At 31.1% G+C, this 22,465-nt stretch overlaps 1 protein-coding gene across 3 annotated transcripts in view; it reads left to right on the top strand.

Annotated features, from left to right (window-relative positions):
- Positions 1–1,641: 1,641 nt before the first annotated feature.
- The window catches only part of LOC129907768 (syndecan-like), a 413,100-nt gene continuing 392,276 nt past the window's right edge, over positions 1,642–22,465 (top strand). For 2 of the 3 annotated variants that reach the window (XM_055984137.1, XM_055984136.1), the window contains exon 1: positions 1,643–2,672. In XM_055984137.1, the coding sequence (XP_055840112.1) occupies positions 2,511–2,672 (162 nt within the window). In that variant the 5' untranslated portion in view covers positions 1,643–2,510. Of the gene's footprint in view, positions 2,673–22,465 lie in introns of all 3 variants that reach the window. The other variant, XM_055984138.1, reaches the window with a different exon arrangement.

Genomic DNA, 22,465 nt, shown 5'->3' with positions numbered 1-22,465 from the left:
CACCTACGGAGTTAGCGAGCCTTTCTAGACCTAAGTTAAGTACCCAAAAATACTTGACTGATGCCCTCGAACAGCATCTGGTTCCAATCACCCCTAGATTTGGTCCACAGTTTATTCTGATGCACGATAATGCATGCTAGAGTAGTTTGAGAATATCTTCAAGATTTTAATATTCCAGCTTCGGATTAACCACACAGAAATCTGGATTTGAATTCAATAGAACATGTGTAGGAAATATTGAAAAGATGCATTCGCGACCGAAATCCACCTCCAAGCAGTTTTGATCAACTGAAAACTTCAGTGAAAGAAGTGTTAAAACAAAACCTTCAAAAGTTAATTAGTGGAATGGACAAACGACTCCAGGTTGTCATATGCGCTAGAGGAGACTATACCAAGTACTGCATACAATTATGGGAAAGAACCGTCACCCGCTTCCATTTTTTTTAAATTTTTCTTCTTAAAAATAAAAATTATTTTATAATCAGTTTTCAGACCTTGAATTGTTAAATTTGGTTTATCTTTTTTTTGGTTGATAATACTGTTGCAGTTTAGCATTTTTTCGACTTGCTAAACAATAACAAAACACAAAAAAATGCACCAAAGAATTTTAAAGCCTTTTAAAATAAGATGCATGGGTATAACTTCAGACGAAAAATGTGTGCGTTAATTTTGAGCAGGAGTTTATAAAAAAATTATGTAGCATGGTGCAGCGAATTTTTCATACAAAATGAAGTGGTGCGCCGAAATTTTCCGCCAAACGGCGGTGGTGCAGCTATGTTGCGGCGGTCAAGATTTTTTTTTATTTGAAAAATCAATTTATATTTTAACTTTAAAACTAATGTGCATCGGTTCCTCCTTTTAAATCCCTCCCTATTTTCCTGAAGCTCGCACTGTGTTAAACATATTAAGGGTATTTAACTCCCTTTAGTGCGCGTTAATTATAAAAAAAAAAAAAATATTTTTACTCGATCAGTAAAAAAATTTAGTGAGCCCATCATTTTGAAGGAACTTTAATTTTCTTTTTTTCCCATTTTTGCCCATCATTTTGAAGGAACTTTAATTTTCTTTTTTTCTTTACGGCAATGTTTATACCTATTTCAACACACAAAAATATACAACTAAAATAGCAATATATCAAAATTTTGATTGGTTTACGAGATTATATTGAAAAAACCAAAAAGGGGGCTTTGGCACCCCTATCTTCAATTTCCACCCTCTCATTTCGCGGTTTTATCTTCTCTTACCATTGAACGATTCCAGTAATAAAAAAACCGTGAACGTCTTAGTTCCTTATTATATTACCATGTTTTTTTTCGAATACTTGATTTGTATTCAGTTTTCATTAATTTTAATCGAAATGAATTTTACTCGCTACTTCCTTCCTTTACTCGTTGAATTAAAACATCCAAATTGCACATCTCTATCACTTTCCAGGGTTGTCATTTCAACTCAATTTCGTCTGTTAAAACTACTCACTCATCCACCATTTGTTTTTTCCAATCAAAAAAAAAAAATCCAACGCATGCTCACTCAATGTCAAATTTAATGGAAAATCATCTAACTCCATTCCAATAATTTCCCATCCAACACTCATACAATCAAAACTATGATTTTCCACGAACAGTTAACTAACAATCGGCTATCTTCCATTCGAGTAGAAGTCTTGAGTGCTTGCAACATAGTGGACACCTACATCACATTGCTTAGCGTTTTGTCGCTGATTTTCTGAAGATTTTTCGCGTTCCGTGGTGCGTTTGTGTGTGGTTTTTATTCCCTCTCTTCATTGTTTTTTAATTTTCTGTCAAATCGGTGTATGTTTTTTACATAATTCATGTAAAATATTGTCCATTTTTCCCCGACAAAATAAAAAAAAAAACACCACGGAAATTTATAACAGGATCCCGTGCGAAAGAGATAGTAGTGAGAGCCAATATAACAAGTTGATAATTATTTTTCTCAACTTTTACTCCCAAATCCAATAAAACAACGTGTGTGCGTGCATTTGTTGGAATCACAAGAAAGTCAAAAAAATCCCCAATATTTGGGATTAACCCGGCATTTTTTTTTGATAGTGTTAACAGTTTTGCATGCAAATCGCATCCTTCCTGTCGGTTTGTTAGGTTGTAGTAGATTTGTTCCTCTCTCGTATCCGATTTGTATTGTTGTCTCCCCCCAACTACCTACGGTCGCCCGCCCGCATATCATCGTTTGGTTTTATTTTGTCTGTCGTTTTCGTGTATTTTTTTTTTTGTTGTTGTTGTCTTTTACTTTAGTGGCAGTGGGGTGTAACAGCATTAATTACGGTGCCGTGTATACGTGAATCCAGCCAACTGAGGCCATCATAGATGATTTAAAAAAAAGAGTGAGTGAAATAAAAAAAAAAGTATTTCGAGTCTTATTAAAGAGTGAAATCGAGAGAAAAAAGAAGAAAATAAGAGAAAATTATTAAGTTTGTGTTGGGAAATTTTGTGTAAATCGGAATTTTAGGAAAACAACTGTGCATTTATTAAATGCCACCACCAAATAAAAGGATTACCAGCAACATGAAAGGAGAAAGAGTAGGAGGAAACCCTAGACGAGGTGGAGTGACAGCAGCAGCAACAATGACCAAGTGGATGTTGACATTTGTCTTGGTTGGTGTTTTTGTTGCTACCGTTAGTGCAGTTGATGAGGTAAGTTGTTATGAAATATTTTCTATTTTTTATATTTTTGTTTTCTTTGGGAATTTTTTTTAATTTGTTGAAAAACTCACTTATTTCATGATTCTGCGATAAGGTGACTTATTTTTTTTTTAAAGAGTTTTCACTCAACACAAATTGAGTTTGTCATCATCATTGTGTGTGTTTGTGTAAATTCTTTTTAACCTTGTTTTTATACGCATTTTCCAATACTATATGTTGTTCTTTCGCACGCATCTTATTTCATCATGTGTGGTCTCATTCATTCTCATTGTCATGGATAATTTTTTTTTTAATATTTGGAAGATGTGTGTACTGTATAGAATAGGTTATTAAAGGTGTGAAGTAATTAATCAGGGATGTTGTTGAGGTCTATAGTTGATAAAAACATTAATTCTAAAGAATTTCGAACGGGGGAAATGCCGACTTTTCACGAGTCGATTTTACGCCGCATGACACTTCTATGGGGAATTTGACTTACTTTCACATGACTCGAGAACTTTTTTGATAACACAATCGTCGAAAAGAATTCTAAACTTTTCAACTTGAAGACCTCAAAAGATCTGTAAAATTTTCTAATATTTGGTCGAAAATAAGAAATTTTCGACGTTGTCATGTTAAAACAATTATTAGGGGAGTAGGTATGGAAATCACAAATTCAATAGTCATGAACAGAACAAAAATATCGATTTTTTTTTTTCAATTTTAAATTAAGTTTTTTTTTAAAGAACAATAAAATATTTAAAGTTTATTCTGAATCATCTCCTAATTTGTATAGAACTTTCCTAAAAAAAACTTAAAAAATTAATGAAGGGATCCTATCTTTTAGTGTTTATCTATCATCAGGTACATATCAGGCATTTGAAAATATCTGCAACCTTTTGACTTTTCTAAGAAAGTTGTCTTATTGCAATTTGGAACTACAACTATGGACAAAGAAATAGCACACTTTTGATTTTTCTTACAAATACCCTATATACCCTTGTGGACAAGGAAATAACACACATTCAGAAAATCATAAAAATAATCATTTCTAAGCAAAAATTTTTACAATTTCTAATTAATTCAATACTACCAAGTTAGTAACGTGTTAGTTGACCACGGTTTTTAAAAGTTCCTTGGCACCTTTTTGGTAAACTTTCAACTAACGTCTGGTATCCACTTTGTGGAGTACGGTACCATGTTTATTTGATTCTGGCCTTGAGATCGTTTGAATTTTCGAATTTTATTTCCCCAAGCTTAACCTTGACATTAATTTATGAATTTTCTTTGGGGTTAAGATCGTGAATTTGAGATGGCTAGGTGCAAACATCGATTTTTTCGTCCGAAAACCTATCTTGTACTATTTTTGTTGCATGTTTGGGTCATAGTCTATTATGAACATCTAATTAACTGGCGAGAAATATGGTTTTTTGTTATTCTAATATAATATTAAGACAAAAGAATTTATTAATTCTGCCATCCACCTAACCAATGGGTCCTTTCCATGCCAGGAAAATGCACCCCAGACCATCAAATCCTATCCTCCTAGTTTCATCGTCTTGAGATAACACTTTGGCTTGTACTTTTTACATTTAGGGCGATGGACAAATGTTTTGTCATCGCTTCCAATGCGGTTAACCTTTATTTCATCACTTCAAAAGACTCTCATTCAAAACTGCATGTTTTTATTCAGATGTTTTTTTAGCTAATGTTAGGCGATTTTTGATGTGTCTTTTTATATTATCTGATTTTTCTTGCTTACCCGTCTATACAACTCAGCATCATTAAGTATCCTTTTTAAAAGTCTGCTTGACACTTTTTTCACCGAATTCTATATTTACTTTAGCCAAAATCGTGCGAGATGACTTAAAAGGCCCACATTTGCGTTTCTTCGACTCGAATTCAGATCGCTGAAGATGACACCGCGACGGTGTCGAAACAATTGTACGATTTAAAATTAAAATACACAACATAAAATCATCAAAATATATGTTTTTAATAATTTTGTTTTTTGTTTTTGTTTTTGCATGTTTGTATATCGTGTATGTGACTTTAAGGTTTTGACAAAATTCACACTATTTATTCTCAATAAGCACACTATTGAGAAAAATCATGCGAATCGAATTTCTCTGTCCATGGCTGTATGAATTACTTTAAAACCTCAGCAGGATGACACACCAATTTATAAATACTGCTGTGCATTGGGTACAATTGTATCAATTTCGATTATATTGATGCTTATAATACGATTAAAAAAAACCTATTTATCCGAATTTTATTTAATTTAATTTTTAATTCTTTAGCCGGTTGGGTATGAACATCCTGCAAACAACCTAGTTCGAAAGCTTGTTAAATTAACTTTATCCATGTATTATGTATATTTATTTATATTTTATAACTTAGTTATGGTATAAAGTTAGTCGCCTATGTGCCAAAAATAATTATATCAATTAATGTTTTTTAGAAACAAGTTAATTTTCACAATAAAATTAGCAAGTCCAACAAAAAAAAAATTGAATTTGATTGAAATTGACTTTTAATACTTACTTACTTTTTTTTTATAACAAATGCACCTATGCGTATTCCAATAGAACTTGAAACTACATTTGAGGTGAATAAAGAATTTTTTGTGGAGTTTTTGAACTGAGAAGGTTACGAACTTTAGCTCCTTTAAAGTGAAATGTACAGTTATCAAAACTTTTTTTTTGAGACGAAATCTGTAGACTTCCTCGGATCTTCGTAATTCTTATTTGATCAAACTGTCGTTAGCTTTCTTTTGTGTTAGCTTTCTTTTCTGCCCACGTTTGCCAACTATAATTTGAATATAAAGGTTTGAATCAAAACTTTAAACTTTATAACTGTATTGTCAAATTTGGAAACAAAATCGTTCCTATTTATGACCTTCATAACATTATTGGTATTCAGAAATGCATTTTCAATTATTTTTAAAAAGTGCAAAAGAAAACAAAGTCAATTGTGCCCTTAATTATGAAAGTGGACTAAGTCACTCCTAAAAATGGCATCAAATCTAGCCTAAAAATAATTATAATTGTAAATAAACTTCTTTATTGCTCCTCTAGTGATTTCATTAAAGAAATATAATTAAATCGTTATAAGAAAATTATTATGTAAGTTTTTCTTTAAACAATGCAAAAAGTGACTTAGTCCACTTTCATAATCATGGGTACAATTATAAATCTTTAATTCGGTGTAGAAATCTATTTTTTTTTTAAACTGCGTGCAAAGGTTTTTTTTTTGCCTTAAATATCTGGAAACAAAATTAAGTTGAATACGTTATTTTAGATTCTAATGGTCGGATTAATGTTCTTGATGTGAATTTGTATCGTTTTGTATTTTTCAGAATGCAGTTTTTAAACAAGAGGGAGTTTTCCTTTAAATGAAAAAAAAAAAAAAATAAAATAGTACGATAATGGTTTTATTTCTTCTAATATCTTACAATCTTTATCGTCCGAAGAAGTAAGCAAAAAAGTTTTTGTTTATGAATAAATTCCTATTTATCAAAATTTATCATTCCACTGATTAATTTTTTGCAACAGAGCTTTCAAAAAAATAATTGTAATCTTAAATATGGAATCACGAAACCAATATGTATTTTTTACTTGAGGAAAAGATTGCAATCTTTTCTTCGGTATTTAAAAATTTCAAAAATTGAAATATTTTCCGGCGTCTAGTACGATGCTCGATATAATAAACAGATTCTTCGGCTTCGGCCAAAACTTTGGCCTAAAATGTTGTTTTTTTGCCGAATTCGGCCGAAGCTTCGGTCGGACACTAGCTCCCTAGCACAAACGGCTAAGCTGATCAACACTTTCTGATGACAGTGAAACTTTATCAATTTCTTGTAGAATACTCTGAAAGTCAGAGTGAGATACATGTTAACGAACTAAGCCCGTGTTGATTCAAACTCCATTAAAAGTCAAGTTGCAATTTAAAGAAGGAAATTTTAAAATTATCTTTCGATATGGAAATTTTTTAGTTTTTAATAAGGATGACTTCAAATGCAATGTAGAGTAAATATATTGGGACTAAGTAACTACAAACATATTTCTAACCAAACATTATGGTTTTTAGGAAGGAAATCCATCTAGGTAGGTACCAACGATTTTTATGTTATCATATTGATATTTAACTTCCAAATGTACTCAGGAAGACTTGTACATCTCATAAAAAAACAATGAACAGAAATTCTCAAAAAATAAAAGTAATTTTATGCTATCACCCACACGAAAAAAAAAATTCTGTAGGCTTTTCTAAAAAAAAAAAACAATCAATTTCTCAATGCCCTCCCTGTATTCAACTTGTTTGTTTGCAAAAAAAAAAATGTGACTTGTTTTTTTCTCTTGTCTAATGAAATCCATAATTCCATTTTCAAACATACTCTCACGTCCATGATTCCAGTTTCCGTCTTTCAAATACAAATGAATATACAAACAGAAAAAAAATGTGTAATGCAATTTATATCAACTACCTACCTATACATTATTTTGAACTCGTTTTCTCTATTTGCCTTCCCTTTCAAATCAATTTTAATGTCCTCAATCTATATGAAATGCATATTCTCGGTTTTAGTTTTAATTTCGTAGAATTTTTTCATTCTATTTCCCACCTGTATAATTAAATTTAATTCTTAAAACTATCAAATAATTTACAAATTCTAAGAAAAATCAAATTCATTTTTACATCTGTGCGTATATACAACAATATAAAAACATAACACACCAATTCTGAACTCTTCCCTGTGTGTGATTTTAATAGTATTTTTTTTCCAGGCATATTGGAATAAACATTCCAAAGAGGATAAAATAAAAACTCACTCCATTTTCCACTCAATCATCATACATTTTATCCATATATCAAAGACAACACACAACAAAAAAAAAAAAAGAGGCATAGTTGCCAGATTTCTTTTGTATGTAGGATAATTTTTTTTTGTTTTCTTTTTCTCTTTCTTCTTGTTTTTTTTTCTTTTGGAATGTTTTGTATCGCTGTCAAAAAAAAAATAAAGATTTTGTGGTAGCGGTATAAATGCCAATAATCATAAACAAAAAAAAGAAAATTAATTAAAAAGGTAGGCACAAACAGACACACACAAAAATGCATAATGAAGTGAAACAACAAAACAAAATCAGAAAATTCGATTAGGCCACATGTCTATGCAATTAATTCACAAAAGAACGGTGAATATCGAAAATGAGTGCATAAATAACTTACAAAAAAATTCCAAAAAAAGCCACAGAAAAAGAAAAACGTGGGTGTCTCGACTTCTCTCTTCGTCACACGATGATGATGGTGGAGAATGGAGTTCGGAGAATAGAGATGTGCAGGTTCATTTTGAGGTTTTGATTCACAGAAAAAAACAAGAATGAAGCGAGCGCGCGCATTGAAGATTAGTTTTTTCGTCGTTTTTTTTTCATCTCTTTGATGGTCTGTTTACATTCAAGGCATTTTATTTTATTGACTATAAATTGGATTTAAAAAAACAAGTTTTTTTTTTTCTAAATTTAATAAAAAAAAATACAGAAGAAGTTGTTAAATTTCTTTGACACACATTTTTTGTTATTGTTGTTTAATTAGTTAGCCGATCGATGATAAGTAATCGACAGCGAGGAAGTCGATAACCACCACAGGTTTATTAGAGTTGGGTGCATATTGCATGTTATCATCGATTAAACTTCGATTGCTCATTTTTGATATTTATAAAGGCTTTTTTTCTGCCTTTTTACATTTTGGTTACTCGGCGAGGCCGAAATGGTGAGTCGTTGGCGGCGACACAAATAACTTGAGAGGGACTGGAATTTCCTTAGAGAAAATGCATTTTCCATGTCAGTGACCTCAGCGCAGCCCGGAGTCATTTTTTGTCTGCGATCTGATTTTTTTTTTTTTTTTTTGGTTTTTTTGCCTCTTGTACTTGGAATTGTTATCGTGTTGTTGTTGTTGTTTTTTTTTGTTGTTGGTAGGAATTGGTTTTGAATTTATTTTGTTGGAGTTGTTTGGTTGTCGTTGGTGGAAAATATGAAATTCAATTTGTGGCTGCGGCAGCTTGGCATAGTTGTCGTTATTTGTATATATATTTTTTTTTTTATTTATTTCTGTAGGTGGAAAAGTTGGAGGAGGAGGAGGAAGGTTGGGTTAACATTTACTACTACTTGCGGAGGCGCTCCTGTTTTTATTTCTTATTTTTATTTTTTTGAATTTTTTGCATCGTTGGTTGTAATTTTTTGAACGTGTGGTGGTCTACCACAAGCATTTTATGAGAGAGAATGTCATTTGACAGCGAGTGCCGTAGTAAATGTTTTTCGCTTTTTTTCTCAAAAATTCTTTTCATTTTTGTTGTTGTTGTGTTGGTCTGTCTGCCTGTTAATTGAGGCAAAATGCAGGTGACAACCGAAAAAGGAAAAGCTTTGACACTTGGTAGAGGTAGGTAGGTACTTACTTGGAGAGTTTAATCCTGGGTTTATATTTGAGAGTACTTTTTTATCTTGAGTTATTTTTGAGAGAGCAATGTGAGTGTGTTTATTATATTCTGATTAGCCGCCATGTTGTTTTTGGTGGTCAGTTACATTCTAGCGTTCGTCGAGTGGGTCGTTATTTTAGGAATTCAGTATTGTAGTGTATCATACAAATTAGTTTTATCAGGTATTAATTTTTATTTTGCCTTTTTTGCAGGTTTGTTCAAGACTCAGAAGACTGCAATTAACACATAAATTTGAGAAGACAAGTGAAAAACTTCTGAAGCCTATCAAAAAATCACAATCAAATACAGAAATAGAACTTGAATATTCTGCAATCTCATAACATAACACTTGCCAGGAAAGTGACAATCCCGAACCATGTTGAAATATGTAATACAAAATTCTGCTACATTTTTAAAGTATGATGGATGTGAAGAAGCATTACATTTCCTACTATCGCTATCGCACTCTATCACAATAAATAGTTGATCAGCAAGAGTGTCATAATTTAACATAGGAAATTATACTTTGTATTCATACAATTCACATCTCGTTGATACTCATAGTAATATGTATAATTAACCCGAAATAATCGACCAAAAATCTGTCTCCAGGATCCAATATGAACCAATATTTTGAACCTCATAAGGCCATACAAGATTGTGGTATGACAAAATTGTCTATCTTGCGATTCTCTGTTATCAAAAATTTATTTGCTTAGTGTATAGACTAAAGAGCCAAGAAGACCCCGAAAAATTAGTGGCAATTTTTGTTCTAAATAGTACATAAGTAGCCAGTTTATATCAGGGACTTAGGGACCGAAATAGATAGATTACAAATTACAATAGAACACAGAATAGGAATATAATTGAATCGGTGATTGTTAAAACAACATAAGTGACAAATTTTTTTAAACCACTTTTATAACTTTTTATTTATTACCTTCTTTGTTTTGCTTCTTTTAGTTCAGATTATTAAAAACGCATCTTTTTATTTTAGAAAATTATTTATTTTTTGGCCTATATATTTCGAGGTCTTACTTGCCTCATCTTCAGGGTCTAAAAATTACAATATGCGTTTTAATAAATTATATTAACTTTTATAACTGTTTTGCATTGCTTATGGGTAGAGCTAGCGTTGAGAGCAAAACCAACATGATTTGATATTTGGATCATATAAAATTGCGAGGTTAAAATACGCATTTAGTGCTAAAACAACATATCTCTTCTGCCAATTTTGAAATTGAGTGTTAAAACACCTTACGTACTTCATATTAATTTGTTTTTTTACATTCAACGCTGGAAAAACGTGTGATTTAGTGTCAGTCAGTTGTTCGCGGTGATTCGAATGGAATTGGATCTTTCAAAATGTTCTTCTTAATAAATTAATTTTGTTGCAATATTAGTATTGGTAATGCATCTTGCAATGTGTGAAGGACATATTGAATTTAATTTTTATTTTGGATATAAAATATGATGCTCTGTTATTTTCCCTGAGCCATTAACTTCGACATTTTGTTCTAGAGTTTTCAAGCTATTAATACCAGCAAAGAATTGAAAATGCAAACTAAAAAAAAAATTCCTAAATCTTGTCTTAAAGGCTTCTAGTTTGGGTTCTATTGGTTTGATATTCAAAATCAAGGTCTTTAAACTCAGGGAAAATTACAAACCATCATATTTTTCCCTTCAAATAAACATTAAAATTCAATGAGACAATCAATAAAAAGTGTTAAATGCAAAAATGCATTTTATACTATTTTGAAGTACCTACGTCACAAGGATAAAACTTTTGCACAATATTAGTAAAACTTAACTACCTCAAAAAATAACAAATTCATTGCTGGCCGTGGAACGTCCACTTTCGCCTATTTGTTTAATGTTCTTGTTTTTAATGTATGTATTATTAAAATTGCTGAGTTATGATGGTCTTTTATTCATTTCCATTAAATTTGCTAATACTTTAGATGTAAAAACGAAATAGAAAGAAAGGTAGGCCTAAAAACTCCTGGTACAAGCAAATGCAAAACCACCAGCATTCAGTTGGCCTTAGAAATGGAACAATACAAAACCGGGAGGCTTGCCGCCGATTTCTGAGGTCAACCCGGCGAACCCCACAGGCGGATCACTAGTGTGAAGCAGTTACGTGGGATAGTTATGATCCCCTCGACATCGAGATCATAACAGCGCCGAGAAAAAGGAAGAAGAGACTTTAGATGTAAAATGAGTGTCAAAACAACATTATTTCCAAGTAATTAAGTGGTTTTGACTCCCAACAAATCGTTGGGTGTTAAAACAACATATAAAAAATATTTATTTTTTGTTAAATCTTCTTTGATAAAGATATTTTTTTAGAACTTTTAGTTAGTTTCAACTCCCAACAAGGCCTCTAAACCGATTTTAAAGCTAAAATTGTCAATGCGGCCGCGTCGTCAAAAATAAAGAGTTTTTTGTCTCTCCTGAAAAAAAAATTAAAATTTTACTTATGTTGTTTTAACAATCACCGATTCAATTATAGTAGTATTAACATAAAGGTTTCCATTTGGATTCCACAGTTTACTCCTTCGAGTCTCTCGTTGGACATAAGTTCTCCTAATGAGTTCCGACCAGATTTTTTCCAAATTGTGGGGACAGGATTCCATTCGGAATCCAAAGACTTTTCCTTCGAGTTTCTCGTCCAGGAGCTCGTGGGACATAGGTTTTCAATTTCATAGTAAGTTCCGACCAGATTTCTCTCCGGATTGCGGGGCGGGGACACAATTTACATATATGAAATAACTTGTTATACATAAAGAATAAAATATTGTAAATATTATCAATAAGTGGAGGGCTAAGAGCTGAAGTGAACCAAGTCACAAACATTTAACGAGTTTAAGTAAATGCGTTTGAATTGAATCTTATGGTGAATATTTTTTTTGGAACAAATGACAATTTGAATCGAAATACTTTTGGATCAAACTAATAAAAAACGTTAGTAGAGTCAAACCTTGAGCAGATTTTGGCACTAGATTGAATTTTTTTTTATTTTTTTGACTTGGTCCGTTTCATATGCAAAACCTCCAAGTAAGAAGCGAATGAAAAATAAAAATAATTGAAATTAAGGATTAAAAAGCTGTTTCCTTGAGTTTGGAACTTTCAAAACCCAAGTTTTGTTGCTTCTTTGGGAAGAACCCTGTAACCCCCCAGAGCTAACCTCCAGCATTAGTAAAAAAGCATCACAATCTTATCTTTTTTTTTTGTTTCTTCTCTCACCATGTTTCCTGGAGTTTGCCATTAATTGTTGTTTCCTAATTCCACGTCTTTCATGGAAGAAGTATAACCGAAGAATTTGAAACTGCTAAAAAACTGCTAAGAAACTGAGGAATTCGATGGAGGAAGTATGCTTACTCTTTCACAGGATCATTGATCTCCATCAAAAGTGGAGTAAGAAGCAGACATTTTTAGGCCAAAGTTCATCCTCGCAATTGTTTTCAATACTCGGTAGGGAAAGCAGAAAGATATTGGAAAGCTTAACCGAATAAGACATCAGTAGCCATATCAGCTGCGTTCGGGATGTTGTTCAATAGTTTAAGGAATAACACTCATGTTTAAGAATCAATAGCTTTGTTTTATTTTCCTCGTGATCCAGATCAGATCATTTATTTATTTGCGAAATAATAACAAAACAAAATCCTGCTTTTGTTGTAAAGCTAATAAAACCAATGATCTGATCTGGATCACTAAGAAAATAAAACACAGCTAATAATTAAAATAAAAGAATCGGTAAATTTATACCTTGCAATTCACATCAATTTCACAACAATCAGTTGGAAACTTACGTAAAAAGGTCTACGGAACGTCTTAAGACGTTTTCTGGCACAATCGTATATCCAACGAAGAACTTATGATCACGAACCCATTAAATTTGTTAAACGAAGATGTAAGTGGTAGTGGATTTGACACGGTTTGGAAAAGCAATGGTTAATCAATCATTTTTGTTTGTGATGTATTATGGTCTGTGAAGTCGGCCCCGAAAAACAACTTTATAGACCAGTAATAGCAAATTGATGATAATTGAAATTCACATATTTTCATACATGTAAAACACATTTTGAATGCCACATAAATACCTTGTGTAGATTTACTCCTTAAACGCAAAATCGTTCGATAAGAAACTGTGTGACACCCCCTAAAGTAAATTTTAGTTTTGCCGTTAAAGTTTATCGTTCACTATATTTTTCCTGCTGTCAACTGATGAGTCGCTATAATTTTAAATTGAATTCAGTAATAGGCTTAGAAAAAAATTCACAAAAAAAACCATTTTCCCATATTTTACAAAATAAATTAAAATTTGTAAAAGTAAACAAAATTTTAATTTATTGCCCCATGTATGTCAAAAACATGTCAGCATTTTTTTTGTTTATAAAACGTATCATGAAAAAAATTGACATTTCCCAATCAATTACTTTTTTTATTGGAAAAAAAAATAATAACAACAAATAAAAAATAACATTTTCTATGAATATTTCATTTTCATTCACAAAGTGTTTATGTTTATAGTTTCCAATACAGGAAAAAAAAAAAAGAATTGATAAATTTTAATGACAGAATCTGTCTGATTTTAGTTCCAAATAGATCAATCAATTAAACTATTTCTCGCGCCCAATGTAATATTTCAAAACAATAACAAGCTGTCAGTTAAATGTCAAAATTTTGACACATTCATGCCACCACGCACATTTCTGCAACAACTCACAAACTCACAAAATTTTTTTGCGATAAATGAATAAAAAATAATGCCAAAATCGATGGCGGCGATTTTGTATGGATAAAATAAATAAAATAAAAATTTATCATCAATTTATTCTTCTCGCCAAAAAAATAAAAAAAACAACAAAAATATCGCTTGGTTGAACCTAAATGATTATTACAAGGACAAAAAAGAGACACTGTCTTTAACAGCGAAAAATATGAAATAAATAAATAAATTGTCCTTTTGGGATAAAAGTTACTCCTTGCTCTCTCTAGGGACTTTTTTTTTTATTCAATCGAATTTAATATTTGCTATAAATTAGTTTAAATGGCACAGCAAAATATTCTTCGCACCATAAACTCACAAAATCAAAGGCAATTTAGAATATAAATTCATTGCAAATTATATGATTCTCTGAGGAGGGGAAGGGGGGGGGGTGTATTAAACTGTAGAAGAGGAGCAATTTTTGTGTGAATAAAAGGTGTTTGGTTGGGTTTTGTGTACTGAAAGATATTTACTCTTGCGTATAATTGCACATCAACAGTAACTCGAGTAGATAAGAAACACCCATTCTTTAACAGCATCCCCCCCCCCCATCTATCCTCTTCTATACATAGAATTTGCATTATATGTTTAAGTGGATAGAAATATACATACATCCTCCAGGGCACATGTATGTAATAAACGTTTATAGCAAACTATAAAATTAAATTGTCTACAAGAACGTAAGTATCAATGTATTTTTTTTTTTTTCATCTTGCTTGCTCCCCTTCCCTTTACCCCCCCCCCCCCCCCACACACACACTCGCAGAGAAAGGAGATCTGAATTTTATGGCCACACAAACACATTTCACGGTTTTTTGGTCATGGATCCTGAATATTCTGTATTTTTTTAAGGATAACGTGAAGTTTAGCACCAAGGTCAAGTCAACGAAGTATGAGGTCTTGAGTTTTAGTGGGGTTTAGGAGGATGTGTTATTTTGACAAAAAATTACCAGGGCAGGGGACAACCAAACGAACCAACGACGACGATGCAAATAAAAACAAGAATTTATGTTACAAACAAATAAAAAGTCGTATCCTGTTTTTGAAATCTCTTGGTATTCATTTTGGTTTGTGGTTATTGCTTTACAGTTATTTTTTCTTATACAAACACACAAGAAGGATATAGTACACCCTAATTTTTTGGTTAAACATTTCAAAAGCAATTGAATTGATTGTTTGGGTTATGCAATGTCCATTATTAAAATGAAAAGAGTACCTATATAATATGGATCTAAGTATCTAAACACGCAGGCAGCAGGCAGATATGCTGGCGATAAATTTATGGAACGTCGTCGTAGGTCTTTTTGTGGATTTTCCGCGCTGGTGGGTGGTGATGACATCAACATTAAATCCAGTGTTGGGGAAATTTTTTATAGCAAACCATTGGGTTTTGTTTTTTTTATGAGATATTGTTAATAAAAACTTTGTCTGAATTTTGTTTTGTTTTTTTTTTTTTTTTTTTTAAACGACTTGTATTTTTTGTTTTAAATGTTATTTGTAGTCGTTGTTTTAGTCCATGAAACAAAATTGTATTTTGCCACTAAAGTGCGTTGACATGTTTTGGTCGTCTCGTGAAATCTATCGTTTTTGAAAAGCATCTTCATACAATTTTTAAATGCACCTGTTTCTCATCACAACAAGAAATAGTTTAGATATTTCCCGTGAAGTTAGTTCCCTGAACCAATTGATCATATTCCTAGATCATGATATTTAAATTCAAATATTGTGGCGCCTAAAATATATTAAGTCAGTTACTTAAATAGAATCGTAATAAACTATTGTTTGCTTATCTTAAAACGAAAGTCAAATTAGGAATTACCACCGAAAAAAATCAATACAAAAAAATATTTGTCTCTTTATAAACAATTTTATTGCGATCATGAGAGTTCAATATGCATACAGAGAGCAGAACTTTTTTTTTTTTTGATGATAAGACCATGGATTGATATGAGTCTAATTAAAAAAAAGGAAGGTTATCAGTTTGACAAACAAAAAAAAAAAAAGAAAACAAGTTTAATTGAGGTATTTTTTTGGTAGATTCTTTTTTTAACTACTGAATAAATTTGATGATAAGAGACAAAAATGGATTTTGTTAAAAAATCGGATTTAATTTGTTATGTCTGATTAAAAAAAAAAAAAAAAAAAAAAATGGCTCAAATGGTATAAGAAAGAGGATATGTTTCTTATATCTAACAAGTTTTACCTAAATTCTAATAGATTCAGTTTTAAAAATTATTCTGGGAATGTTAAAAAATGGGTTAGTCCTAGAAAAAGTTTCGACGAGGCTTCGAAATAGACCAAACGCCTAAAGACTGATGATTTGAGAAAGAATCACTCATCGGAAGAATAAAATTTTTATGTTCAAATGAGTTTAAGGCCCTCACGTCTAGTTGAAGCATTTCATGATATGAGAAAAGTGTTCATAAATTCACCTAAAAGAGCTTTCAAATGCAGGTTGGCATTCACGGTGGTCTTAAAAACGCGGCAGGTTTTATAAAAATGGATCCCAAAAGTAATGATGCAGATTTGCTCGAAATGATGTCAGGATTCCAAATTTGTAAATTTCAAAATCGTACCTGATCCCTTTTTTGAGTTACAGGCATTTTACATATATACACGTGGGAGGGCATTTGGAAAACAAAATTTAAACAAAAAACAAAAGCACATTATAATGTCCTATACCTTTTTGGAAAGCTAAAATATACCCCTTGAATTTGATGATTATTTGAAGTTTATAGTTTTTGAGAAATTTAATTTCAAAGTCAAAATTAGAAAAAAAAAACAATTTTTTGTATTTACGTTAATTTTTTTTTAATTTGGATTACAAGGTACAAGTTTTTTTTTTTTTCAAAATTGAATATTCTATTAAGTTCTTAGTCAAATACTTAAAAATAGATGCAAAAAACTATTCTAGTTTTTCAAAAATGGGAAAAAAGATAGGCACTTTTTTATTGGTTTTATTTGTTCCTAAGGAAAAATTTGTATAATGGTTATTTAATGAACAGATTTGTAAGTTCTAATCACACTTAGTGTAACTCAGAATCAACCCCAAGAAGGAAGTGGTATTTTGGCTCCTTTTTTGAGGATTTTTGGTTCATTTTTGCTTTTTTTTTAATGTGTTTTTTTTTTTGCCATTTTTAGAGTTTTGTATTTTTTTTTTTTTTTTCATTTTTATATTTTTTTAACTTATTTTTATTACGTTGTGAGTATTTTAGGACTATTTTTTAAATGTAAGAGTTATAATGTTACGTATAACAGAAAAATATCCCACATTACATAGATTTCAGGACAGCTAAGGTCCTCAGGGACCACAAAACTTTTTCTCGATTTTCATCGTGAGAGCCATTTTTCATGAATGCATGTTGACTTTTCGCGTTAATTAAAAAAAAGAAGGCGTCCTGATCAGCATCGTGTTACAGTGACCTTTTTTCCATTTGATTTGAGGCTATTTTTTTTTTTTATTTGAAAAAAAATTAAAAAAATCTAAAAAAAAATTTGGAGAAAAGATACATTTTTCCTTAAAACTCGAAAACTAAGATACTTTTAAACATGCGGTTTTTGTTTTTTTGACTTAAAATCAATGAGAGCATTGATTTGTTTAAAAAAAATTTTACCCTTTATTAAAAACAATTGAATAAAATAAACTGAAAGAAGAAAAATATTTTTTTCTAAAATAATAACTTTAAAATTAAATTTCTCAAAAACTATTTACTCAATCAACTTCATATAAACATCAAATTCAAGGAGTATATTTTAGCTTTTCAAAAAGGTATAGGACATTATTATCTGCTTTTGTTTTTTGTTTAAATTTATTTTTTTTAAATTCCCTCCCGCGTGTATATATGTAAAATGCCTGTAACTCAAAAAAGGGATCAGGTACGATTTTGAAATTTACAAATTTGGAATCCTGAGATCATTTCGAACAAATCTGCATCATTACTTTTGGGATCCATTTTTATAAAACCTGCCGCGTTTTCAAGACCACCGTGCATTACAAGAAATTTAAAGGTGCTAAAAAAAAAAACATTTTTATAGGAGAGAAGCTCTGTGCATGTTAAGTCCAGGTTTCTATTCTATAAAAAAAAATTCATCTTTCTTACAAGGAGTTTTACCCCAGAAAATTCATATTACTGTTACAGATACTGTTGCTAAGTTCAAACTGCAGGCTTTATTTAATCACACAGCAAGTCGGGCTGTGATGGTTCGTCCCCGGGGGGTTGGGAAATGGGATTTTTAGTAAATAAGCCAAAACCTGTCTTTGGAAGCAGTAATTATGGGAATACGACTAGAAGATGCAGAAGTTGCAGCAAAGATTATTGGGTTACATAGTCAAGTTGTCAAACGTCTTAAAAAATGTATTCCAAACAATAGCCAGTACCTATGAAATAAATGTAGACAGGTTCCAAAAATATACTATTGAGCCTGGAAGACTGTTTGTGGAAAAGTTGAATGCCATCCACAATCCCAAGATTTTGATTAATGACCCAGTCATGATAGAGTATGCTCTATATTGCCAATATAGTCCAGTCAAATTAGTTTAAAAAAAAATATATGTACATTCAGGATTTTTAGAAATTTGAAATTTTAGTAGGGTAAACTGAGGTGAATTTAGAAAACGGTCAAAATGCTACATACTTTGTTTTTCAAAATACCTCCAAAATTTGGATTTAGGGACAAAAAACGGTTTTTTTTTAGACCTTCAAACTTTGCAAATACTTTAGCTTCGTCACTTTCCAACCAATTTTCATAAAAAGTAAGTCATTTGATTACATCGGAGTATGCAGTTTTAATTTATTCAATATGCCCTACAAAACGTATTAGGTCACGAGAAAAATATTTTTAAATTTGGTTTTTTTTTTTTGTTAAACAGTGTATTGAAATGTAAAAACCTGTAATTTTTCTAAAAAAAAAACACAGAAGTAAAAAAAAAACTAGGTTAAATCAAAAATTTGATTGGTACCTACGTCCCAAGTTATTTTATTTGTGCTGCCTAAAAACATAAACATCATTTCAAATACGATTCGTGCTGATTTTGGGTGAATTATTTCTCAAACACCGAATTTCAAGGTTTTGATTTTGAAAATTCCATATCTCATATCAGTCGCAGGCAACCCATGTGCAAACTGTTTCTTTACACACTACCTTTAAAGAAAATATAACCCTCAACTGGAATAACGGTGATGGTAGGTCATATCCTATGGCGGGAAATTCTACTATCTAGTTTCAATATTTTTTGTGTTTACCGCTGTATAACAAAGAAACAACTCAAGATATGAAAAAAATTATTAAGATCTTTTTTGGAGAGAATTTTGTAAGCTTTATTTTTTACTTTGCCATCTTTGTAATCGGATTGCAAAGAACAGAGATATGATATATTGCTGATCCGGCCCTGGAGGTAGAGGTCAGAACTTTTATTATGCCTTAATATAGGTCTCCACCAATTTTCAGCTTTTACCTAATTAATTTAACTATTTTTGCTAATTTGACTGGACTAACAGGTCAGTTAAGAAGAATAACGAATCAAAGAATTCTAAAGATACAGAGAAAACTTCTATCGTAAGATACAGCTTGTTTTAAGCTTTCTACAGAAAACTGTTGCCAATTTTGGCGCCAAAGTTAACGTAGGTAGGTACTCTTGCCTGAATTTTTTGACCAGTGAACTTATGACCACTGTTCTAATTTGTTTGTTGAACTCAAATCGAGATAATTTAACATTCATATTTTACCAATAGTTCTGCAGAACTTATTTAATGCTTAATCATTGTCTAATTAGAATGTCGTCTAAACATTTGAAGAAAAAGTTACACAAAAATTCTATAAAGTGGAATGTACCTATCACTATCAATCTTTTTTGTACGACAAAGTTTTTTTTCTGCCACCCACTACGTAGAATTGAGTAATTTATTATAATTCATCATTTAAATGTCAACTCAATGACTTTGCAATGTTATTGAAATATAAATAAAATAAATTTAAATGGAAGCTGTTAAGAGTATAAAGATCATTTAAGTTATCACCACTTTGGATGACAACTAATAAATCTATTCTATTTAATGATTTCTTTGTTTGTTTGTTTTAAGAATTTTTATGCGGAATTTTTTTTAATCACTTTTGCAAAAGGTCCCAAGAGTTAAAATATAAATCTCGACGATCATGCTGTTTATTTTTTATATTAACAAAAATCTGAGTCACAGGAAAATACAAAATGAGAGAAATAAATCATTTCCGGTTTATAAATCAATAAATACAACAATTTCAAAAAAATGACTATGCAAAAACTATTTCAATGGAAATATTGAATTAGATGTCAATAAGTTTATCAACTTATAAGTTGACAACTATTAATTTTTGCGTGGTTAAAAGTCTATTAGCTTATGCTGTTTTTTGTCTTTTTTGTGGTTTTGCTTAAGGATTCGATAATGAAAGTCGAATCTTTAACTTTTGACCCTTCATTTGTGTTCCGCGTTGAAAATGAATCCTACATCTAGAGACATTATTTTGCATGCAAATATGATTTATGTGATTTCATAAAAATCCCTATTTCTTTTTCGTAGTTAAAATGTCTGGTTTGGTGCTATGGTGTGTGGCGTTGCCTGTTGTTTTTTTTTTTTTTTGGACAAAAGGGTTATGATGTAGGTGGGTTAGCTTGGTTGCAAGGAGATTTCTTTCTTTCTTTTCTGTTTTCTGTGTGTTTTTTATTTTTTTTTTTAATTTATTTTCTATGCCCTTAGTGGTTTGGAACAATCTGTGTGCAAAAATTCACTGGTCCAGAGGTTTTTATGGCAATTCATATTTCATTCGTTTGGAAAGAGAAAATAACCAGTCATGCTCTACAAAATTTGGCCAGACTTTTTTTTTTTTTGTGTATGTATTTCATATTTCTTGAAACCTTTATGTAATGTACTGGCACAAACATAGTTACATATCTATGAAGTCCGAGAATTTTTTCATGTGAAAACTGCAAATGAGATATGGGAATATGGTTGCTACTAAGGTGAGTGTAGTAAAACTATTTCGAGACCAAAAATAAAATAAAAATAATAATATATGTTTTTTGTGTATTCTGTTAAGAAATAAGTTTGTTATGACGGAAACATAAATTTATGAGGCATCACTTTTTGATGATTAAACTTTTGTTTCTGTTTCATTTTGGAACAGAAAAGTACAACCGAAATTAACCTTAGGATTTAAGGGATTTCTCACCTGTGTTTGGTTTAAGTAGATCCTTGTTAACGTCTAAATTACCTATGAATATGATTTCTGATGACTTGCATTATCATAAACAGCTGATTGTTCAGGAAACTCATCAATAAACTCTCCAGGAAGCCATTTAATTGATGATTTTCAACCCAAAACATCAAAGTGCAAATCATCATGAGACAACTTATCATGGGACAACTTATCATGCGACAACTTATCATGAGACAACTTATCATGAGACAACTCATCATGGAAAATTCATCTCAACTTCCGATTGGACAAATTTATTTTGAGTTCAATTTATTTAAATATTCTTCTTTTAGGGAGGGCCACCTTTTGGTGGTTGAAGTTTTTATAAATTTTTAAAAGTTGTTTTTCTTGATGAAATGTTTCATGGGATGAATTGCCCTTTGATGGGCTGTCCATAATGACTTGTCCCATGATGAACTGTGCAGTGATTAGTTCAGTTTAAACCACTGGCGTACGTTGAGTCCCCGGGGCCCGGGGGTAAGACTAAACTTTGGGGCCCCTTTGATATTTGGGGGAACCTTAGTTACAAAAAAAAATTACGTATACGCCATACGTTTTTTTTTGTATGGCTTATTCATTTTTAGGTTTATTTTAATGTTTTAATATGTTCGTAATGCACTTTGCTATACTGACTTAAAATGTCTCTCATAAAAATAGTAAACACTTGTACTTAAATTAATTAATTAAATTAATTAAATATTTAGAGACCCCTAAAATAAAATTTTTTAGCTAAGAATTGATAGTTCTTGGGGCCTGTGTTCTGAAGTAATAAATACATATTTTATTTTCCATCATCAGGAATAATTTTTTTTATTTTGGGGCCTCTGAAAAATTATTTTTAGAGCCCCAAAATTAAGTGCTTAGAGGCCCCTAAAATATAATACAATTTTTTTGGAGCCAAGAATTAATAGGTATTGGGGCCTCTGAAGTAATATTTGGAATACCACCAATAACGTAATGTTTTTATTTTGGACCCTGATGTATTTATGTTGAGGCCCCTGAATTTATATTTAATTTTCCATTTGATTGTTTTGAACCACTTTTGAGGATCCTCAAATACTATTTTTTTGCTTTTTTGGGGCCCCTAATGTATTATTTGTGGTGGCAAATATTTTCAAGTAATATTTTTTGGGGCCCTATGATAAAATTATAATTTTTCTTTTAAAAAAGCAGTTTATTTTTTTTGGGGCCCCTGGGGTAACCTTTTTTTAAAATCAATATACATATATTGTGTGGCTACCAATGCATTATACATTACACTGAATGACATAATTTGTCTCCCTGGTTACTTCGTAACTCAATTTATACTAACAGTTTCCTTCTCTGCAT

The sequence above is a fragment of the Episyrphus balteatus genome, chromosome 1 (genome assembly GCF_945859705.1).
Source record: "Episyrphus balteatus chromosome 1, idEpiBalt1.1, whole genome shotgun sequence".
NCBI lineage: Eukaryota > Metazoa > Arthropoda > Insecta > Diptera > Syrphidae > Episyrphus > Episyrphus balteatus.
Note: the sequence above shows the minus strand (reverse complement) of the source record. Positions and strands in the feature narration are given on the sequence as shown.